The sequence below is a fragment of the Myotis lucifugus genome, unplaced genomic scaffold (assembly GCF_000147115.1).
Source record: "Myotis lucifugus unplaced genomic scaffold, Myoluc2.0 scaffold_346, whole genome shotgun sequence".
NCBI lineage: Eukaryota > Metazoa > Chordata > Mammalia > Chiroptera > Vespertilionidae > Myotis > Myotis lucifugus.
Window position 1 is genome coordinate 872011 of NW_005871394.1, and position 24883 is coordinate 896893.

The window sequence follows — 24883 nt, forward strand, 5'->3', positions numbered from 1 at the left end:
TTTTAGTGGAGAGTAATGATATTAAAGCAATTTAGAATAGGAGGTGTGCAACAAAATGAAGAAAGTTAACATAGCAATAACATTTCTGCTTTTTTTTTGCCTTTGTAGAATAGACACAAAATTTTTTACTGTGACCCATTTTCAATATGGAAAGATATCTTTTGAACTTTATTGGAATTAATATAGTTAACCAATTTAGTGGAAAGTAAATTTGCATTTTTGTTGTTGGCTAATGGCTATTTTGCATATTAAAAGTAAAGACTTCCTTAAAATATGCAGACTCTCTTGATTGTACCAGCTCTTGTCTCATTTTGCTAAGGCTATAAATAAGCTTCTACTTAAGGCTGGCTTTATACTAATCCACCTGCTTCTAGATTCTAGAGGGGAGAAAGAGAGAGAGAGAGAGAGAGAGAGAGAGAGAGAGAGAGAGAGAGAGAGAAAGAATATGAATCAGAATCACTTAACCTGCAGATTGCTGTCAGTTTGTGATTTTGTGAATAGTAATCACATAATCACTTTTAAAGTGTTATGTGAGATAGGCTGGAGGGTTCATTTTTAAAGCAATTTCCAGTTTAACAATTACCCAAGAATTTCCCAGTGCCAATGAAAGAAGACATCCCTGGAGAGAGTGCTCATTGGTGAGATACCACAGCAGCTGGAAGGTGACAGTGGTGAGTGAGGCAGAGGAGGAACAAGGGAGCATTTCAGTGTGGTGTCAGGAAAGGGAGCTGTGGGGGCACACCAGAGCTCTCAGCTCTCTGTGGGCTGTCTCGGGCAGAATAACTCCAAAACTCTTCAATCAGAAAATGTCAAGGATTTTTATCAGAAAAGATGGAACTTCCAAAGCCAGTGTTGCAAAGCCAGTGGAAATAACCAGGCATATGATGTATAGTCTAATGGGGAGTGTCTCATACCTTAATCCCAGTAACAAAGATGATCAATATTTGCCTAATTACCTCTTTCTCCAGGGAGAGGAAGAGATATTAAAGGATTTGGCAAAGGAGAAGGGCACTCTGGGGCACATGCAAGCTTGTTTTGATCAGATTCCCATATTTTTAAAGAGGACCATCAGTTCCAGGACTGTTTAAAAAAAACAACAAAACTTTTTACAAACTTCTTAAATCATGCCTTTTTTTTTTGGCTGCAAATATTTTATTTTGGGCAATCTGTTGAAAAGCTTACACAAGATAAGCAGTTTTTATTCTCTAACATTTTTTTTTCTTTTTTGAGAACATTTGCAGCTACAGTCAACTGCTCCCCAAACAGACAAGCCAACTTCAGATTTGAAAACCTATCATTGTTCATTTAAAGCATAGTTTACTTGGGTAACACCTTACAAGTCCAGGCTTATGGCCCTAGACTCAGTTTTTGTTGGGTAAGTTGCCTAAATGTCAAGGCTATCATTTTGACCTTGTAGACTTACGTTGCGAAGTTGTCCTTCCCCTGTTGTCTTACTTTTGCTGGAGTGAAAATGAGAAGGCTCTAAAAGGAGTAACTGAGAATGGGAATGGCTCTTGAAGGAGTAACTGAGAGAGTCATGTCAAGTGTGCAAAAGTACCAAGAAGCACCCTCTGTTGCCTAACCTAAAGATGCAATTCTAAAATCAAGTCAGATAATATTTCATCCCTCAAGGCTTTCCACACATAAAGGCAGAATAACTCCAAAACTCTTCAGTCAGAAAATATCAAGGATTTTTATCAGAAAAGATGGAACTTCCAAAGCCAGTGTTGCAAAGCCAGTGGAAATAACCCGACATATGATGTATAGTCTAATGGGGAGTGTCTCATACCTTAATCCCAGTAACAAAGATGATCAATATTTGCCTAATTACCAAGTAGAGTGAATGGCTTTGGTCCCAAAGGTTTTGTTACTAGGCTCACATGCCACAAATCCACGTGGAATAGCTCATGTGAGCTATATAAAGTTGAGCAGGACACAGGGAACTGGTATAAAAGACACCCATGAAAGTTAAAGAAGAACATAAGCTCTGATTTTTCTTTAGTTAGAAGAAAACTATCAAAATTAGTAATAAAGGGAATATAATTAAAATGGATCCACGTGTCTCCCTCCAACCTTTCTTTTTAAACTCTTGGTATATCTTTTGTCACTTCTTAGCCTTCTAAACTGAAAATAATGTATTTTTGTTCTTTTCTAGAAAGCCCCAAGACACATTCTGTGTTGAACAGCTTCTGAACACAGTCCCTGAAGTTACAAGGAATGTCTTGACAGACATGCAGATGAAGGGAGACCCTGGCAGGGTAAGTTAATTTACTTGGGCCTCATCTCAATTTTTCTTCTCCAAGATCACATCTTCTCTTTTGTACAGATATTTTGTTCCTACTTGAGTCTTGGAAAATGACAAAAGGCAGGCTTCAATGCAGGTGCGATTTAAATATTTTTCTAAAAAGCCATAGCAGGTTGTAATTCTGAGCTCCTCTAAGAACTGAGAACAGAACATTTGACAACAAAGAAAAAAGAATCCACCTAAACAGAGCAAATTCTGAATGTCTTTGTCCTACTGGGGAGTTGTTGGTGATGAGCAAACTTTCTAGAAAGTTGAACAAAATTGGAGTTCTGACAAGTGTCCTCAGAAACTAGGAAGTACAAGTCTTGGCAATACAATACTTGGCATTTTCAAACTTTGAGAATATTTGGAAAACTCATAAACACAATGAAAATGAAAGAGGTTTTAAGAAGTGAGTAACATGAGAATATGCAAGAGGAGAAATCCCTTGCCAGCAACACATAAGCAAATCATTTGGTGAGTTATCATACTCTAATAACATGGTTTCAGACATTTTGGGACATGGGTCAATTGTTTCAGACCATCGGGGCTCTAGTCAGGCAATTCTTCCTTCTAGAGATTTAATGTCTAGAGAGAATAAATACTAACTGCTGGGCTAAACAACTTCTTAAGAGACAAATCCTCTAGAAAGATGATGACTCAGAGATGGCTCCTAATGGGAAAATTTGGCCATGTGCTGGTCTGAGCTGTTAGTCTCTGCCATGATCTAGTTAGGTCTTACAAAGAGGTCATCTGAAGGGGAAGTTCCTTTTGTGAAACTGAATCCTAGAGCCCAGAACTCTAGGCAGTGGAGCCCAAGATGAGAGCTTTGCAGATGTATAAAGGAACCTAAGATCTGCACCAACCATGAGAGAGTAGAACATTAAATGACCAATTACCTATAAATCCATGATTATGATGTTTCAGGCAGAAAGTTCTCCTAGAAATATCTGGCCAGTACGTTTTTATAATCAGATCAGTTATACAAGAAGTATGCTTTTTTTAATCTACTGGAGCACAATTCAAATACGTAGTTTTTCTTTCATTGGAACATTGGGTTTAGGAGTATTTCAGAAGAGTACTACTTTTTAGTTTAATGTTGACCAACGTGGGTTCTGCAGAACTGGTTTTTCCAGATAACAATTACAACATGAAAAGAAGTGCTCCATGCTCAAATAAGTTAGAGAAACCCCAAAACAAACAATATTAAAGAAAAATCTCATTTACAGGAATTTTTGGAGTATTTATTAGGCTCACATAGATTTTGAACTTCTGGTTATAGAATGCAGCATTCTCCAACTTAGTTTATGGGACTGTTTTTTGGAAGAATGGTTATTAATATCTTAGTAACTATTTTTCCATGGACCAGAATATGGAAACCCTGAGAGAGTGTAATCTCTCCTCTGCCAATGGAATAACTAACTTTTTTTAAAAACTAAATCTTTTCAATGATGGATTCACTTTAATCCAATTTCATAAGTGATTTTTTTAATCAATTTTGACTGAAAACAGTTAAATTACAAAGCCCTTTAATTAATGGTTCAATGTTTCTGTCTTTGTTGTTGGACAATTAAGTATTTGCTCCACACAATACTGAAAAATTAAGATAGACTATTTCTCTACTTTACCTTCTTTATCTTTGTTCTCTTTTTGTTTGTTTTAAATTTGAAAGACCCATTCCTTTTGCACAGAAGTTGGAATTTATCTAGAATTTACAACAGATCTTGATTTGTATTGTTAGATAAAATGAGGTAATTACACAATTGGAGAATTAATTTCTGAAAGATCTATGATAATCATCAGGTAAGTCAAATCACAAATGACTCGAATAGGCAAGTCTTCAATTTTTATCTAATTTTCCACCCTTTATTAAGGGAGAATGGGTTTAGCCAATTGGCAAGACAATTTCTGGACCTGTCACTTTTTTATTGGGGCAGTTTTATTTTATTAAAGTTACTCAAGATTTTAAATATTGAAACAAATGCCAGATTTGAATGTCAAACCCCCAATCTGATGTGAAGAAGCAAATCTTGTATTCCAGCTTATATGCTATCCAAAAAGGGGCTCATTTTCGGGTCTCTCTCAACATGTACAAAATGTAGGAATTTCCTCTCTATTCTGTGCTATTAAATAGATAATATTTCATAAATACCCTCTATATCCAATGCTTTCTGAGATCATATGAATATGTTTTGAAAATCCATTCACTCAACATTTAGCAAATTATATCTTACTTGAACCAGATCACAGGTGGCAATGGCATGATGCCATTTAAAAAACAAACTATAATATTTTAACGTTGAGTAACAATCATCAATACAAATTGAATTGGCAATATCCTTGGGTCAGAGGGGAAAAATTGGTAAGCACTTTTTAATCCACCTTGTTGTCCTCACTTCTTTAAAAACAAGACAGATTCCCCTTGGTATACACAGGATAATTTCCAAAACAAAAACCAATTATTTACTTAGTAAGGAAGCAGGGAGAAGCCCTGAAGTTGCCCATTCAAAGTAATACTTTGTCTCTAGTACTTGGATAGACAACATCAGAGCTGCTAGATGCTTCCTTTGACAACACTTCAGTCTTCAGACAGCTATCATGTTTTAAGCGGCCTCTTAGTTGTATTAACATCATGTTTTGCATGGATCACCCTGGTTTGTGTTGGCATCTGAGAAGAACTTATCCAGAGAGCTTTTGAACATCTGAATTCTTGATCTTTGTTATGAGGTGAATAGTACCCCATGAGCATACTACATAATAATTATACGCTCTTTCATTTCCTATTAACCCATTATAGCAACTGATGGAAGAAATATCAAGTTGTCGTTGAACGGATTGTTTTCATTCTTACCACCTACCTTCATTTTACAGGTACAACTAGTGGCCTACCAGCTCCTGGAGAAACCAAGGGCTTGGTTACAGTAAACTGGTCCAGTGTGATATCACAAGTATAAAAAATATTCCATTCTGTATCAAAACTAGGCACATGCCTTTATTTATAGTAACAGAAGTTAACAGAGTTGAGCAGTTTTTGCCTTGGGTCCTATTTCTTGGCACCCTACATCAGACAAATGCATCTTTCAACACATCTCCACCCACAACTCCGGGGATCTGGTCTCAGGGTTATCTGGATGTAAAGGAAGGTGAAATCACACTTGGATCTATAGTGGTGAGTAACTAAAAGCACAACCTCTCATTCATATTGCTTTAAAACATATACAGCATATATGTTTCAAAAAAAAAGGAAGAGTAAAGAATATATTGATTTCTTTGTGGTGTCGAACCAACAATATGGTATGATGCAAGGGCTTAATAAAGGATAATCATAGATACAAATTTTTCAGTAGAGTATATTTTAGACAAATGTGTCTTTTGAATATGTAAATCCTACATTGTAGGTTGTTCCTCTTAATTTTTTCTTTTGTTTCTGCAGTGGTAGAAAATGTTGAATAACCGTCCAGGAGCATGAGCCAAGGTTCAGGTTCCTTACTGAGATCCCCAGAATGCCAATATTTGCAATGCAAACAATTAGTATCCCACTGTGTGAAGGGCTTTGACACCAGCCTGCCTGCCTCTAGGTGGAGCGTCTCCATTCAGCAGTCCTCCTGCTTCCACAGACCCTGCTTTGACACAGGGGCAGCTGCACTAAGCTGCCTTTCAACCTAGTAATTGACTGCGCCAGGTTGTCCTGCTGGTTACGGACAAGGACACAGACACAAGTGTGAGTGGCAGACCCTCAGATCATTTTCATGTTGAACCGCCTGGGTCCAGCCACCTCCCCTTCCACAACAGCACCATTGTTTTTTCGGGGCACGTACTCAAGGTCAATGCTGTTTTTGTGCTTGCCTTTCCCTCGGCTCCATACAAAAAGGAGGAGAAAACAAAATAAAACCACGCCCAGGAATGTGAAACAGCCCATGGCTGTAGACACCAGTATTGTTTTCAGGTCCAGGGAAAAGGTATTGGCGTTGGTGCCATTGGACAGGGTGTCATTGGAGTCGGTCATGTACATAGGGGTCCTGTTGGCATAAAGGAAGCGGTCTGAAGTGAATCCTTTCACAGTCAGGGAGGCTGTGTAGGTGTCGTTCCCAGCAGCGTTGCTGGCAATGCAAACGTACATCCCACTGTCTTGGTCCTGGGCAAAGCGGATTTCCAAGGTGCCGTCACCCAACACGGTAGCTCTGCCATTGGACTTGGCGGTGATAAAACGCCTTCGCGGAGTCACCCAGGAAATCACAGGCTGCGGGTCCCCGTCCGCGCTGCATTCTAACTGGACCGTCTGCCCTTCCTCCACTAGCAGGTGCTGCAACTTCTTCTCACGGATTTTGGGTTTTTTGCAGGTAAAGTAAAAAGAGAGGGCAGTGCTGTGGAAATCCTGGAAGGACCGCTCACGGATGGTGTCTGGGCCAGCACACATGGGCTGCTGGCCGCCAAACTGCAGGGTGGGGTGCCGCTGCAGGATCCAGAGGAGGCGGCAGTCGCAGGCCAGGGGGTTGTTGTTAATGCTCAGGACCTCCAAAGCCCTAGGGGAGGAGAAGGCATTCTCTTCCAAAGTTTCCAGTAGGTTCTGAGACACATTGAGCACGCGAAGGAAGCGGAGCCCTTGGAAGGAGTGTGGCTCAATGGTACGGAGCTGGGCCCCCACTATGTGAAGCTCCTGAAGGCGGATCAGGTCAGAGAACATCCCTGCTTCGATAGTGCTGATGGGGTTGTAGGAGAGGTTAAGGTGGGTCAGGTAGACCAGGTGTTTAAAGGCCAGGAAGGGCACGGTGGACAGGTTGGTATTGGTGATCGAGAGAGAGGTGAGGTTGAGACCATAGAGGCTATTGGCAGGCATCATATCCAGTAAAGGCCAATAGTCAATCTCCAGGTGCTTCAGGTGGAACAATCTTTTAAAGGCATACACAGGCATAGTGTTGATATTGAGATGCTTCAGATGCAGGCTCACGAGGCTGTGGAGGTGGGAGAGGGCTTCTGTCGGTACCGCTGTGAGGTTGCACTTCTCCAGGGTGAGCTGCTCCAAGCTAAGCAGCCCACTGAAGGCCCTGTGTGATATATAAACCAGATCATTGTCCCCCACCTCCAGAGACTTCAGGTTATGCAGATCCTGGAACATGTAGTCCAGTAAGATGACAATCTTATTCTCACTGATGTCCAGCTTGGTGAGGTTGGACAGCCCCGTGAATACCCCCAAGGGGACCAACTTCAGGCGATTGCCTTTCAGGCGGAGGGAACGCAGGTTGAAGAGATTGTTGAATGCTCCTGGCTCCACATTGGCGATGATGTTGTCACTCAGGTCTATCTCCTCTAGGAGAGGATATGATAGGAATTCTTCAGGGTTGACGCTTTTCAGTCTGTTCTTGCTGAGGTCCAAGATTTTGGTCTCGATGGGGATGCCCTCTGGGATGGCAATCAGTCGCCTCCTGTGGCAGCTAACAGATTTGTTCTGGGCGGAGCACTCACAGCGAGCAGGGCAGCCGATGGTGGACCCCATGAAGATGAACACCACAGCCAGACCCAGGAACGGCTGCCAACATGATATGGCCGGGTGAAGCATGACTCCACCTCTTAGTCTACGCCTTGGTCACGGGCCTGCAGGGGAAGCGGCAGAAGAGAAAAGGAAAGGTGAGTCAGCACATGGAAAGGTAAAGGGAAACAAAAATGCAGAAGTACAGTGGAAAGGACGCAGGGTTTGGCATCACGTAGATGTGAACTGAAATCTGAGAGCCTCCAACATTAGCAGCATGGTCTCGGGTAAGCTTCTCACCTCCCTGCAATCCGGTTTTCTTGGCTAAAACATGGAGGTAATGGTGGTAATAGTAGCTTCCTACAGTTCGGACAATTACAGTGTTTGAAAACTATTAGAGACTATACACTGTCCTGCATAGACTGTGAGGCCAAACCACATATATTTTATAAAAGGCTCTATTTTGAACTCAAACAACTAAAGCAGGGAGTGACTAAGAGAAAACCTGCTCAGTGTGAATCAGTGTCTGCACCTCTCCTGTTTGGGATGTTGTCCTGTGTTTGAAAAGAAGCCAACAGAAGCTCCATACAACACCAGGCCACAGGGTCAAAGACAAAACAAAGTCTACATCCTGGGTAAGAGCTTGAGACTTTCCTTTACATATAGAATGTGTTCTTTAACTTTTAAAAAAAGAACTTTTAATTAGAAAGTATACTTCTTTCAGAATTCAGTAACTTTGATGTATGAAAGGATTTCCTTTTTTGAGATAAACAAAAAGATCCTCAAGGATTTCCTTTTTTGAGATAAACAAAAAGATCCTCAAAATCTCTGTGTATTCTTTGTGTTTGTCATCAGGACAAGGCACCAACATAGGGATGATGATGAAAATGTTTTCTTAAGTTTTGAGGTTCAATACTGAAGAGTGGGAAGAGTCATCATTTTAAGAAAAGTGTTTTTAAATAATAAATGAGCTATCATTCTTTCATATTCAAGTTCAAATCCAGTGAACCTGTAAACTGAAATCAAAGAGATATCAAATGAGCTCAGAAGTGAGTATGCTTTAACTGCAGATACTTAGACATGAGTAACAGGAGGTGTGTTGTTGAGCTGTGCTTTTCAGCCCGAGGTGCCCGGGGTACACTTCACCCATAAACACCTTACCTTAGGTGTGACAACTCTAAAGCAATATTTTTAGATAAAAAACTATTTGATAAGCTTCAATGTCTACTCCTCAATTGTAAAAGAACAATTAATAAAAGTACAGGTCTCCAATCACAATGTTTACATATATGTCTCTGTCTATGTGCAGGTATATCTCTCTACATCTAAACAAATTGTCCATAAATAAAAACCAGGATCAACCTGAATGGTGAATAACTAACCAGAAAAATGTTGCCAAATTGTAGAAACAAGGTAAAGATACAGAAAGTGCTAGCAAAATCAATTATATGAGAACTAGAGGCCTGTTGCACGAAGAGATTTGTGCAATAGGCCTTCCCTTTTCCTGGCTGCCGGCACCGGTTTTCCTCCAGCACTCAGGGCCCAGGCCTTTGCTCCGGCAGGAGCCGCCTTCCATCTTCCGTCTTTGCAGATCTGGCTCGCCTTCAGTCTTCGTTCGGCTGCTTGGAGCCTACATATGCAAATTAACCGCCATCTTTGTTGGCGGTTAATGTGCATATCATGCTGATTAGCCAATGGGAGGTGTAGCGAAGGTACGGTCAATTACCATGTTTGTCTATTATTAGATAGGATATGAGTTCTAATTATTGAAAAAGATGTGATTAAACTATTGTTTGTAGATCAAATTAATGTCTGCTTGAAAACTAAAGAAAATTAATTTAAAAATTCTAACAAATAGGAGAATTAAGTAAATCAACATGTTATAAAATTTAATTGTTTTTTTCACATTATATAAAACAGAAAATATTATTGTAAAAAATAATTCCAGTCACAGAATCTCTGGGGAGAAGAATCACACAAATTCCTTAGAATTAACTTAAGAAATACACAGAACTAATCAAAGCTTACCAAATGAGGATATACTATTTATTTTAATAGAAAGATTTGATATTAGATAGATATACATCTAACAAAGATTACTTTTTGGACTTGAAAAATTCTAAAGTTTATTTTGAAGAATATAAATATGAGAATAATTAGAAACTATTAAAATGGTAATAAAAACAGACTTACCCTATAAGATATTTAAATATAACTTCTAAAACTATAAATAATAAAGCAGCATGATAGTGATACAAAAATATACAGCGAATGAGACAGAAACACCAGGAATTATATCTAAATATATTTGAAAAGTCAGTGTATGTGAAAGGTGGCACTTTAATTCAGTGAGAAAAATAAAATTATTGGCTATACTTGGCTAGATATTGAGTGGGAAAATGTTGCACATAAACTTCACTAAAATAAATTCCAGGTAAATTTAGAATAAAAATACAAGAAGAAAGCTTAATAATTTTATAATAGAGTTGAAATGCATTTTCTATAACTAAACTAGAAATCATGAAAAAACACCTGTTCAATTTTATGCATTTAAAAAATAACAGATGAGGAAATAAACAACATACACAAAGGCAACCTAACTGAACTAAAAAATACATTTTAGATTCATAATAGATTAAAGACAGTATTAAATAAACAGCTCTTAATAATAAGGGAAAGAGTTGAATGTAATAAAAACTAAAAGCAGCTAATATCTAAGAAGATAAAAAACTTCACTAGTAAGCAAAGAAATGCAAATTAAACAACAGGGGTATATCATTGTTGCCTGTCAGATTGACAAAGTTCAATAATTATTTTTACTCAGAATTAACAAGAGCAGAAGGAACTGAGAAGGAATACAAACTGGTACAACCTTCTGGAGCTTCAGATACAACAATGAGGTTAGTTAATATATTGACTTTAAATATATCAATGTTAAACATGTTAATCTCTTTGATTCACTTTTTGTCCTTGTTAATTTTTAAAAATTTGTTACAACCATTTTATAGAGGTATGATTGACATATAAAAAGCTGTACATATTTAATTCATGTAACTTGAGTTTGGAGATAAACATACATCTGTGAAATCATCAACACAGTTTATGCAATATTATATCCATCACCTCCAAAAGTGAGTAAATCTCATGAACCTTTTTTCCCCCAGGAATGTATCATAAGGAAATAATGTAACTCAAATACATAGATGTTTGGTGCAGGTTCTTCTGGGTTTAGTTTGTTCTTATTTATTTATTTTTCTAAGGCAGAACCTTATATCATTGATTTTTTTCTCTAGTATAAGCTTTTAAAACTATAAATATCCCCCATGCATTTAACAAACTTTAATATATATTTTAAAAATTATTCTAGCCAAAACATTTTTCTAATTTGTGCTTTCTTTTTTGAATCATGGATGGTTTGGGAACTGAGTTACCTTATTTCCAAGTATTTAAGTCTTTTCTATAATCTTATTTTTAATTTCTAATTTAATTCTGTTGTGGTCAGAGAACATACTCTGCAAAATTTCAATCTTCTGAATCAATCTCGGTGACCATTCCATGTGGACTTGAAATAGAGATGTATTTGCTGTTTGGGGTGCTGTTTGGCCTATAAAAAGCATTAATAGGGTTGATTGTGTTGTCAAGATTTTCCAAGGCTTTAGTAACCTTTTCAAAGTTATTCTATCAACTACTAAGAGATACCTGTTAAAATCTATAACTATGAAGGTAAATTTGTCTATATTTTCCTAAGTGTTGTAGGTTTTTGTTTCATGTATTTTGAAGCTCTACTATTAAGCACATGATCAACTTCTGATGTATTGATCTTTTATCACTGGAAAGAGTCCATCCTGTGTCTGGTAATACTCCTTGTCTTCAGGTCATTTTGAATGATTGAGATAGCCACTCTGGCTGTCTTAAGCTTCATGTTTTCATAGTATACCTTTTCCCATCCTTTTACTTTAAACAGATTTGTCTTTGTAGTAAAGAGCTTCTCTTATACGCAGCATGTGGCTACTTCTTGCTTCTGACTCAGTCTGATGGTCTTTACAATCTCTGCCTTTTGTAAGATTGCTTTGTCCATTTAAACTAAATATAATTACTAATATAGTTTCACTTGATTTTGCCATTTTATTGTCTATTTGTTTCTTGAATATTTTTATTCCTTTCTTTCTCCTTTATTGTCTTACTAGAGGCCCGATGCACGGAATTCGTGCAAGAGTAGGTCTTCACAGCCCTGGCTTAGTCTGGACAGTCGTTCGGCCTTTTGGTCGATTTGCATATCATGCTTTTATTATTATAGATTATTTGAATCAATTATGTTTTTAGTATTACATTTCAATTTCTCCTTTAATTTCCTATATATTTACTTACATTATTTTTATTTGTTTCTCTAGGCATTATGGTATACATCTTTAATTAAGTAGATTGTAATAAAAGTTACAAATTGCTTCAAGGAAAATATATTTTAGCCCTGCAGCAATATATTTCCATTTATCCCTCCTCTCAATCCTGGTGGAGTGAGATGTGTGTTCTAGGCAAAGTGAACAGTATGTGCAAAGATATGGAAATCTAGGGGAACATGCTGTGATGGGAGGATTAAAGTAGTCCAGAATGGTTGGAGCAAAACAGGAGAGAGTAGAGGCTAAAAAGATAATTAGGGGAATGATTTATGAGGGGTATGTAAACTGTGATAAGCTGTTTGCACTTTATCCTGAGGGCAATGACCAGCCATTAAAGTGTTTTATGAAAGGAGCGATATGATCAGATTTACATTTGGGGAAGATTAATCTCACTGTGGAAATAAAAATATAGACTTGCAGGAGAGAAAAACATGAGGCTGGAAACTCAGAAATCTGTTGCTTTAATTCAAGCCAGAATAAAAGTGCTCTTGAACAGGGATATAGAAGTAGGCCTGGATAAATGGACAGATTCCAGAGAAGTTTTGAAGCAGAATAGAAATGCTTTAGTTAAGGAATGGCTGTGAGGAGATAAAGAGGCAAAGACGATTTCGAGCCTTTTGTCAAGTGGATGGGACCTGGTCATTCACTGAGATGGCAAGCTTAATAGCAGTAACAAAATCTGGAATTTCTGGTTCCCTTCTATCTGTCTATCACTGGGCCAAGATGTGTGGGTTCCCTAGGCAGATTAATGATTTTATACTTCTTAAAATAATACGTTTCAAATACTTCTTGGTATTTCTTTGGTAGGGCAGGGAAAACTATTTTTCCTATTACAATTATATGACTCTACATTCAATATAAAAGTTTTATTACACACTGTGCATTTCAGTTTATTTTAAATTGATGGTGAAGAGGAAGCTATTTTTAAAAGATCCCACTGGAGTGAAAAGTCTTTTCTGGCAAGTATTTGTTCAAGCTACACATCACTAGTTAGGGAAAGAAGATAGCTGGCATCCTATTTCAGTTATGGTTTAAGGAAAGGTTATTTTCTTGCATAAATCCCTTAATCTGTCCCTGAGTATGTCTAACATGGAAATGACAGCATCTAATCCAATCATGGCTGCAACTTAACCAGAAGGAAGCTCAACTTAGCTGGATAGTATCTAGCGTTATTTTTTCCTCTTAAAATTGGTTATTTTGGTTCCAAAGTGAAGGACGATTACAAAGAAGAATGGATAAGTACTCAGTACGCAGGCAGCAGACAGGCTCCCTGGGGATCTGGAATACCTCTCCCATTCTGCTACTGTCTCAGCTAGGCAGAAGTAGATAAACTTGGGCCATATCTCATCATAGTTCTTTGATGTAGTTTAGAAACTGTGTAGGAAGGTTGTGCTTTATTATTCTCAGCACAAATATATCTCAGTTTTAGTTCAGAAGGGCAAACTGCTGACTCCATTTAACTTTCACTGTCAGTAGAAGTTGTACAATCAAAGTTTTCTCATAATGTCCAACTGTGACCAAGGTTTGACAAGTTGAACTTCGTTTCATTAAGAATAAAGCAGGAAACTACAATCTGTAGGGATCTGACAAGGGACTCTCCATTGCTTCTGATCAAAGTTACGCTCAGGCACAATGATTACTATGTGAAGTTGGATAGTTTCGTACTTATGCTTTTTGTGAGTGGGGTATTTGTAGTCCATTCTATTAGTGAAAGAAACACAGACAAAAACTTCAGGAAGCAGATTTAAAGAAGCAATATGAAAGAATAGAAAATAGCAAACATTTGGACTCAGAAGTACCTGGCTCAAATTCTGAGTTTGACATTTGGTAGCTGTGGGACATGGGTAGGCGAACACATCAATATTCACCATCAATATTTCTCATCATTTCCTGTTGATTTGTGAAAATAAAGCAGAAAAGATCACAGGTGGTATATTTCAGATGCTTAGCACATAAATAATAGCTGCCATTTTTAAAATTTTATGAGATAACGAAGCAATATCCAGTAAGACAGAATGCGTGCCAAAGAAAGACAAAGACTTCCTCTGGGGACTGAGTAGGGGGACACTGCAGAAGGAGGTCCTCAAATGGGTGACACGGTGATAGAAATAGATTGTTAGACTGGAGAAGAAATGAAGAATTTCAGACAGCCACTGTTTTAAAAAACACACGAAAGGAAAGAGAAGATGGTTGTATGCTGTTTAAAAAGAAAGTTTAGAAGAGAAACAACTGCTTTGATGGATAAGATAATGATAAATTGCTTAGCCTGGGAATTCTATGATTAATTTAGTTCTCTGATAGCAACAGAACAAGGGCACAAAACAATAAATGAATAGCACAGAAATCTAGTATTTTCCCCCCAGTAAAGTTATTTCTCAAATGGAGAGAGGTGGGTGATGAGGGGGGAAGAAGTAAAAGAAATGATTTAACCCCTAGAGTGCCAGGGAGTGCAATCGCGATCCTCCTGTCTTTCCCCAAAAGTGCCCGGAGGGCTATCGCACTCCTCCTGCAGTGTCACTATTAGAGGCTAGTAGTTCACTCTTTATTGACAGATGGCACCTAAGTGCAGATTACTTATGATGCCGAATGTTTGTAGTTCTAAAATTGACCACTGGCATTTATCTGCCTAATTTTTTACAGGTACTACGATTTTATGAAGTTTACTCAGATTTTGTAGCCCTAAGGCTTCAAAATGGCGTCCAGTTCTAAGTCTGCTTTTATTAGTGATGATGTTATTGCTAAATATGTCAATTCTTGCTGTGAAGATGACGATTTTGTAGAAGCTATTGGAGAAGGGTGTCCCTCTATTTTAACATTATATGTTTTGTTCAAATTTCTTTTTCTACTAGTATTTTATAATACAATCAGCAAACAATATATGTCAAAGATGAAAACAAATGTAGTAAAGGTTTCCTTAAGTTTTTGAATATGTAACTTCATTTACTTGCGATTCATAATTTTTTTCCTAAACTGCTGTAAAATCAGCAAAAATGCCTTGGCAATTTTAGCACAGTTCCTAGGATATTGGTTGGCACTCAAAGGGTTAATGAATAAAGGTGTCTAAAATACATCTGAGGTTAAAACTTCCAGGTGTCTAAACTGTAAGCTCAGAATTACTGGTCTGTGCCTAAGTGAGATAATGAAGAGTTGTGAAAGTTGCATAAAACATTTGAAAACTAAGAGAAATCCATTCTAGTGTGAGCAAGTCTTGAGTCACTAGGTTCATTGAAGGACCCAATGAACTTGAGATTGAATGGCAAAATCCCCTACCTGGCAGGAAACATTAGATTTGAACTGTTTTTCTACAGAATAAAGTTTATCTTTCTATATGATTCCAAGTAATCCTCCAAAGCATTGTATTTTTATCCTTTTTGCTTTACTCATTTTGGTAAGGAGGGAATGGAAACTTTCAATCTTAAGGCTCAACTTGAAGAACATTTAAGGTGGAAATAGCCAACATGAAATCAGATTTGGAGAGCACCCAATAGGTTTTATATTATTGTGAAATTATTTTTAAAACAAAACTTACAAATACAATGATAAAATGACTCAGTGGCTTATGCAGATAGGTAAGCAGTTATCTACCACCATAGATAACTCTTAATTAACCATATGCAGATTAGCATTTCTGTAAATACCTGAAGATGGCATTTTGATTTCTAGTTTCTTGGAGAGACTATTAAATGCTTGCAATTATCATCTAGTTAGAAGCCTATATAGATAATGCTAGAGTCTATCTGTATGAAATTAGCTCTTCATGTATTTTAATGCAGTGAAATTGCCATAAATTGGTCATACAGCTAGTAAATTGAACAAGCAGGAGTCATAGATGTAGTCAAATAGGATATTAACCACCACCCCTCTATTGTCCCTTTATAATTTATTGAGGAGAAGTAAGGAGACCAGAAAAGTTTTATTTAAACTAGAACTGTCATAGACAACTTAGTGTTCTCTGGGAATGGCAGATTTTAAAACTGATTCCTTTTATGGGGCAATTTCTGGGGCTCTTTGGGACCCACAATAAGGGATGTCTCATTGGTAGTTCCCTTGATCTGGTAGTTCTCCGTTCTGGTTTGTTGAGTAATTATTCCCGGAATATTCACTTCCAGCTAATATTTGCTGTATTTGCTGAGGCCCCTCAAGGGGAGATTATGGAAAGGACCTTTGATAACCCTTACTGGCTCTTGCGTGCATGCTGCCCTCATTTGGCATGGGGAGCACTCATTTGCCCAGGAAACCTTTGTCAGTGCAGAATAGTCGTAATACAACAGCAACTTCCTTTACCACAAAACAGGCTAATTAGCCTAACATTTGTTCTCTAGGTTTTCCAGGAAGAAGCCACACAGGAGTCATGATGTGCCCTTGACTAGAGCGCAAGACTCTGAAAGATTCCACACGTCCTGGTGAAGCACTTGTCTTCAGGAGAAGGGGGAAGCACTCTTCTTGCTTGTTGAGTCATTTTTCTAAGGTTAGCCTGTATCAGTAATGGAGCCAATATTTCTATGTGGGTTTTTTTTTTTTTTTTTTTACTTCAAAGGCAGAGCTCAAACCTTTACCCTGTACTTATCCCATCCTTTCTTATACATTATCACGAATACATCTCATCTCAAATAGATAGCAAATGTAACTATTTAAAAAAAAACCCACAATTTTTATACTAGTGCATCCTTTTAAATGTAGAGAAGAACCTAAAATTTCCTTATCTTCCCCCTGGTCTATGCTTTGGTATCTTTTTCATAGTTCCAAACAAGCTTCCCCCTGGACTGTATCTGTTTCAAAACATGGAGTTTATTTTGTATTCAAGGGACTAGTAAGCAATTATCAAAGCTTGTCCTAAGTCATTTATTAATAGTTTCTGTTTAATCTTTCCCGGAACTGGAGAGCCCTCTGTTCTTGTGTTTATTTTGATCTCTTTGAAATGCAAATTATTTGTTGTCCTACAGTTTTGGGTCTCCTTTTGGCCTACATGGAAATACTTGGACATGAGTATGCCTATTCTACTTCAACCTTTTAAACATGAAAGTAGTTTTGTCTAGCTTTGAGATGTCTCTTTCAAATTAATATGATTACTTAAAAGGTAGTTAGCATAAGATGCTGATGGCCTCACAAATGTGATACTCAATGCTCCAAATCTGGAGGGCAGTATTACGTAACTGGATAAGAGCATAGATAGGCAACAATATAAACGTGTTTAAATCTTAACCCTCTCTTATTCTCAGTTTTCTTACCTCTAAAATGAGAATAATAGTAACTATCCTACAGGGTTATTTTGAGAATGAATAAGATGTAAAAATGTATGTAAAGTCAGAGCTCTATACATGTTGATTATCTTATTTAGAGAAACATAATATTGCAAATGGTATCTCTTGGACATCAAATCTCTTAGTTGAAGGAAGTACTAAAAACCTTTCCTGATGTAGTCACCTCCTAGGTAACTTGGAGGCACTGGGTTAGTCTGTCTGGGTAGATAGTAAAGTCTGTTAAGTATCTCATAGTACAAAGGAGAAAACGGAGGTAACCATTACTCAGGGCAAACATTCCTGTTAATAAGTTTTTGAAATATGTTTCTCACTTTGGAGTGAACAAACAAACAAAAAATAATCTTCCTTTTTTGGTAATTGTTGTTCAGTCCTCAAGATCCACCCAGGTGAAAGGTGTGAGCACAGAAAACCACCTCTTCTCTTTCATAAGATTAGTAAGTTTTCCTTGGGAAAGTAAGATCAAATGAAGGAGAATTCTGTTAAGTAGTTTCCCCTTCAGATTCCTCCATTTTATCTCCTGTTCTAAGCAAACGGGACTCTTTGAAGTGTGGGGATGCCTGAATGAGTCTCTGAGGAGATTACCTGGTTTTAATTACTTGGTGCTGAAGGCACCTAGACATTTTAGCTTCTTTCTTATTTAAAGCTGCTCAGACAAGATAGCTGTTTTAAATCCCATCTGGACGACTCTGGAAAGGAACAGATAGAAATTTCTGCCAGCTTTTGTAACAGATAAAGCCTGAAATCTCAGTGGCTTAAATCAGTAGTTTATTAGTTCTGCTCCATGAAAACGGAGGGACTTGTGCCTATTCTTGTCTTTTCTGCCTATGTATTTTGCAGCTTCTCCCTCTTCTAGATCATTAGAGCCCTTTCCATTCCACATGGAGAAAGACAAAAAGGATTATGGGCAGGAGTTTTTCATGAATCAGACCTGACAAGAGCACTCATAATTTCTGCTCATATTTATCAGCCAGAACTCAGTCATGAGGGCACACCTATGGGCCTATGAAGAAGAGAAAGCTGGTTTGGTAAGTAGTCAGGTTTTCTCTGCCAAAATAAACATAAATTGATATTAAATATCTATTATTATGGATCTATTTAAGCTTGTATTATTTATGTTATTCCATAAAGGTTTAGGCATCTAGAAAAGTTATCTAAAATATCAGATGCAATTTTACATTCAGCTTTTTATTTTACGTGTTATAGAAATAAACACCATAATAGCTTGCCACAAAATGCTTCAACTTTAGCATTTATTGGTGTAACTAATTCTCTGTGTTTGCTAGATAGAGAATTGCACCTAAAGTTCCCATTTATGTGCCTGTTCTTAATTCATACTCAGTCATTATTAGTTGGCTAGGTGATATAAATTTTCATCATTTTTTAGCTACTTTTTAGACAAGAAAAATGAAGGCAACATGCAGTGTTTTACAGGATGTAACAAATAAAACCTCCTGATGTAGTTCACCCTAGGGATAGGTTGTAAAGAGGCTCTGGATTAGTCTAAGCAAGAACTTGTAATTCTTTACATCCCAAGACACTCGTAACAGATTTCAGCCTCTAACTTTAGAAGATATTTGGGGACTTTCCCTTATTTTTAGAAAGTAATGGCTACAAACTAATTGCTTGAATTCCCTCCATGAAAGAATGGGAAACTATCAAAGAAGAAAGCTGGGGACATAGAAATGAGTAAAGGCACTTTATAATCTCGTAGGAAAACTCTGTCCAGTAAATAAGTGAATTATATTAATATAATTATAATACTAGAGGCCCAGTGCATGACATTCATGCACTGTGTGTGTGTGTGTGTGTGACCCCTCAGCCCGGCCTGCACCCTTTTGCAGTTTGGGAGCCCTTGGGGATGTCTGATGGCTTAGGTCCACTTCCTGTGGGGAGTGGGACTAAGCTGGCAGTTGGACATTGTTAGCGCTGCTGCCACTGTCCTCACCAGCAGTCAGCCCGGCTGAGTGGCGCTCCCCCCTGTGGGAGTGCACTTATCACCAGGGTCAGCTTCTGCATTGAGCGTCTGCCCCCTGGTGGTCAGTGCATATCACCCTTTTATTATATAGGATAATTAACTTCTTTACTGGACAGAGTTTTTAACATAATATAGTTAATATGTTCCCAAACTTGAGTGCAAAAAGCAATGTCTAGCATGGAGAAATAATTGCATTATCTGTGACTCATCTCCTTAAACTATTATGTAAGAATTTAAATTATGATTATGAGATATTTAATAACTCAGAAAAATTTTACATGAAAAAAGGTATAAATTTGTACCTATTTTTATACCATATACAAAAATAAGCTTAAAATGGAGACTTAAATGTTAGACCTTCAATGATAAACCTCCTAGGAGGAAACAGGAAAACACAGGAAGTAAATTCTTTGACAACACTCTTAGTAATATCTTTTTGGATATTTCTCAAGGGATGGACACAAAAGAAAAAGTAAACAAATGAGACTACACTTAACAAAAAAGCTTTTGCACAATGAAGGAAACTATTAAAGTGAAAAGACAAGTTACTGAATGGGAGAAGAAATTCACAAATGAACATCTGATAAGTGGTTAATATCCAAATATGGAATTCATACAGCTTAACACCAAAATAACAATCTGATTAAAAAATGGGCAGAGGACCAGAATAGACACACCTCACTCCTGCCAGAATGGTTATCATTAATAAATCAACAAATAATGCTGATGAGGATGTGAAGAAAGGGAACTCTCATACACCATTGGTAGAATTGTAAATTAGTGTAGACACTATGGGAAACAGTATGAAGATTCTTCAAAAAATTTAAAATTGAGCTGCCATATGATCCAGCAATTCTACATCCTGGGTATTTATAGGAAACTAAAACAGTGACTCAAAAAGATATATGCGCACCTATGTTCATTGCAGCGTAACTAGTAATAGCCAAAATATGGAAGCAACCTAAATGTCCATCAGTAGATGAATGGCTAAAAATGTTGTGGTACATAAATATGATGGAATAATATTCAGCAATAAAAAAATGAAATTTTGCCATTTTCAACAACATGGATGCACCTAGAGGGTATAGAGGGTATTACATGTTACATGAAATAAATCAGAGAAAGACAAATATCACATGAGTTCACTTTTATGTGGAATATAAAATAAGTGAATAAATAAAATAAACAGAGCCATAGATATAGAGAATTAGCCAATGGTTCTAAAGGGGAAGGGATGCAAGGATTGCAATTTTAAAATACATTTGTATTATCTATTATGAATATTAAGTGAAAAATAACCATCCACATCAAACAAAAGACTGTAAAAATACATCAATATGTTAAATTGTGCTACAAGTAGTGTGTATTTATTCTATTAGTCCTTTTTTTGGTTCATTTTTTAAAAAATGTTTTCAATGCACATTATACTACACTCATTTTGGGGAAAAAAGAATATAAAAATATGTTCAATCACATAAACCTCTGTCCTTGTGGATAACTAATATGCAGACATGATCTGCCATATCTTTCATTTAATTTGTCATTTTACCAAGTTATGGCAGAAGGTAAGTCCCCTTTATGGATACTATTTCTATTTCCCCTGTGAATATGATAGAGCTTTATCACTACCTTACTATTCTCTACCATATGCTATGGATGCACATGTCTTATCTGCTCTACTAGAATCCATGATCTTTGAGTTGGTACCCACGCGCCATTTTGGAATAGTAGGTCTCAGCTGTGGTGCCTCCAGCCCACCAGTGGAGGGTCAGTCAATGGGAAAGGGAGGGCTCAAGTCATGGGTGCTAGAAAGGCAACTACACATCAGCCTCAGCCATCTGATCGGTGTGGTAGCTCTTTTCATATGAGAATGTGCTTTTCAATGCCAATTTGTGTCCTGCAGAAGGAAGGTGGAGAACAGTGCTCTAGTTCAACACAGCACCTCAAGCAAAAAGGTGGTGATCTTTATACTTAAGTAATAATAGCAGTTTTCAAATGCCAGCCATTTGATACCAGTCATGACTTTTGTTGAATCTGTGTATCACCTGAACTATTATTATTTTAAAATCAACTCCATTTTTAAAACCTAAATACTCTGAAAAAGTAAAAATCAGAATGAAAAGTAATTTAAAAATATATGCAATGTTATGTTCTGGCTAAAAATGCTCACCTCCCGAGGCTCTGAACCAGAGACCTGTTCTCCATTTGGGAAAATGGCTAGGATTAAAGCAGTGTTAAAACCAAGTCTTTCTCCTCGTTGCAATCAGAGGTTGGCAGTAAACTGGAAAAGGAATAGCTTTATCTTCATTTTTCTTTCAGTGTAACTGCATGAATAATTTGTACCTCCTAAAATCAGAGTATCACATTGGAATGGATCCCACACTTTGGGGAAGATAAAAGACTGACATAATGGACCTTTCACTTCTGATCATTTATCAGAATTCCATCAGAGCAACAAGACAGAACCAGTCAACTATCTAACAAATGCTGGAACGGGGACTTGCACAGAAGCCCCTCCACTACACTCGGCATGCTACCACTTCCAGCTTCTCCCCTAGCACTCTCCTCTCAATGCAGTTTCAGCAACTCTTTCATCTTATTGCTTGACATCAACCCCTGCAGAGAGAGTATTCATATACAGTCTTCTTTCAATTGAGTAATTTCTAATAAGGGTACAGATAATTCAAATTCTAATTTCAATTTCATGGTTTATTTCTTTCAGTTGAATATATATATATACATAGGGCTGATAACTATATATGTATATATATATGTGTGAGTTTGAGTTGGTACCTATGTGTCCCCTCAAAACAGCTCAAGTTTGAAAATGTATTTTAATAAACACTGCCTTTATAATTATTCTAAGTGTGTGTAGACATTCTTTGGAGACACTATATATATATATATATATATATATATATATATATATACACACACACGACTATATATATATATACATACACACACACATACATACACACTTTATATATCGTATACTAGTACATACATACACACTAGGGAAGCTTGTATATACAGGGGTGGGCAAAAGTAGGTTTACAATTGTTAATATGGAAAAATAATAAAAAAATACAAGATTAAACTGTTTTGCATGCTCACAACTGTAAAACTATTTTTGTCCACTCCTATATATGCCAGTTTATTTGTATTTTGGTAAATAGTTCTGGAATTATAGGGAATCACATTATTTTAAATGTTATGTTTACCTTCATGCAATATACATGCTAATTATCCTCATTTGGATAATTGTCTTGAAAAAACACACCAATAAATAGCTCAGCAAATTGAGATTTTCACGACTAAAAATGAAGGTGAAAAACAGCTTACATAAAGAACTGATTCTGGCAATTCTAACTTCATTTTATAGGAAGCAATGTCATTTGAAGTCTTAACTCAGCAACTTCAGGGGTATAATTCACACATTATGCTTATGTGAAACCTTCCAAGTATTTAAAACCAGGTGAAAGCTGTTAGGTTTTCAGATAAGAAAACTGTAATTTCAACTAGGCCTATAGGTAACTTATAATGTGTGGCCAGAAATAAAGGCAATATTAACTACATTTCAGATATAAATTATGTCTCGGCCTTATTAAATATCTCCCAATATTATATTTTAGAATAATAAAAGATTTATGGCATGCTTACTTTATATGCATTACATTATAAAGTCCTCAAAACAACCTCTTTTGAGGTAGGAATTGTTCTTGTTACTATTTACGGATGGGGAAACTGTCTCTAGGTTAAACTTACTTGTACAAGGTCATGCAGCATAGAGGTGATAGAGGTGTGATTTAAACAAAAGTATTTTTTTAATTTAAATGTTATTTTTCAATTGCAGCTGACATTCAATATTATTTTGTGTTAATTTCAGGTGAACAAGCATAGTGATAAGACAATTTTATACTTTACAAAGTGTTCCCCCTGATATTTTCAATGTCCACTTGACATCATACATAGTTTTAGAGTATTACTGACTATATTCCCTACGCTGTACGTTATATCCCCATGACTCTAACTACCAATTTGTACTACTTAATCCCTTCACCCGGCCTCTAACGCCCCTCCCCTCTGTCAACCACCAGACTTAAACTAAAGTCTGTCTGGCTCTAAAGCCTTAGTTACTCTGGTGAAAATAACCCTGAGTGGTAGGTGGTAGCATTTCTACCCCCTCATCAGAATATGCAATTAAGGCATAGGAAGAGCCAAGCAATGAGATCAAGGCCACTCATGTAGTAAGTGGGGTTAGGATTCTAACCCAGGTCTGTCATTGACTCCACAGCCTACTTATGCTTCCTCTGCCCATTCTTTGCAAAAGTCCAGATCTACCATAGCAGAGAAACAAAGAAGTGCTATCTCTCAACATATTTTATAAATTATACAGGCAGAATTTATTATATAATGTATTGGTTTTTAGCTTTATCTAAGTCTTCCAATGTATTGACATTGCATGCTCTCAGCATAGCAAAACCCAAGATGGGACGAAGGTACCTTTGTGCCTGCTCTGGTGATCTAAGTATTCTCTAATTGGAGTGACCATAGAATATACCATGCAAACTAGGAAACTTCTGTGAAGGGTGGGTGCACTCTGCAAAATAATTTTGGGCAACAGGTGAAAAGCTTGACCATCCCAGGCAAAGCAGGATATATGGCCACTGTCCTGGGAGCATAAAGAATTTCTTAGTGACACTCATAGGCTGGTGTTATCCTTGGGTTCACAGGTTCTGTTATAACTATTCTCCTGGATGCTGGTTTTAAAATTAATTGAGTGCTTTCAATGTAAATCTGATGAAAAATATATTTATTTTATGGTAATTGATTAATCTAGTTTTAGGGGAAAATTGTCTGACATCAAGCGAGGTCTGGAGCCAGAATTGAGCAGATTCTCGTGCCTTTTGGGAGTTTTGTTATCTTGATAGCCAGAGGACTAACAGTAAGGTGTTGCATTTTAACCTCAAGTAAAACATTGATTTGGGGGTTCTGTTTTTGCTGTGGAAGAGTGATGCTTATGAATTCTAGTAACCTCAGAGGAAATATATTGCCTTTGACTTAATCCTTGTTATGAACTTCAGTGTAAGAACTCTTCTACAGTGGACTGTGCTATTTTCATGTTAGCAATGTAATAATTGGAAGCTGAGTTCATGTTCAAAGACTTGGAGTCAGCAACCAATTGTCAAGAAATATAATTTTTAAAAAAATCCCATTTCTAATTACATCAAAAAGAATAAAATACCTAGGAATAAATTTACTAAGAATGTAAAAGACCTATACACAGCAAACTATAAGAAATTGAAGAAGACAGAAATAAATGGCAGGATTTACCATGCTTATTGGTTGGAAGAATTAACATCATTAAAATGTCCATACTACCCAAAGCAATCTATAAATTCAATAAAATCCCTATCAAAATACCAAAGGAATTCTCAGAACTAGAAAAAATAATCCTAAAATTTATATGGAATTGCAAAAAATCACCAAAGCATT

At 36.9% G+C, this 24883-nt stretch overlaps 1 protein-coding gene across 1 annotated transcript; it reads right to left on the bottom strand.

Annotated features, from left to right (window-relative positions):
• Nucleotides 1–5712: 5712 nt before the first annotated feature.
• Nucleotides 5713–7873, bottom strand: LINGO2 (leucine rich repeat and Ig domain containing 2). The gene has a single exon (XM_006101234.2). It carries the CDS (start codon nt 7839–7841, stop codon nt 6021–6023), a length of 1821 nt encoding a protein of 606 aa, XP_006101296.1. The 5' UTR covers nt 7842–7873; the 3' UTR covers nt 5713–6020.
• Between the last annotated feature and the right edge of the window lie 17010 nt (nt 7874–24883).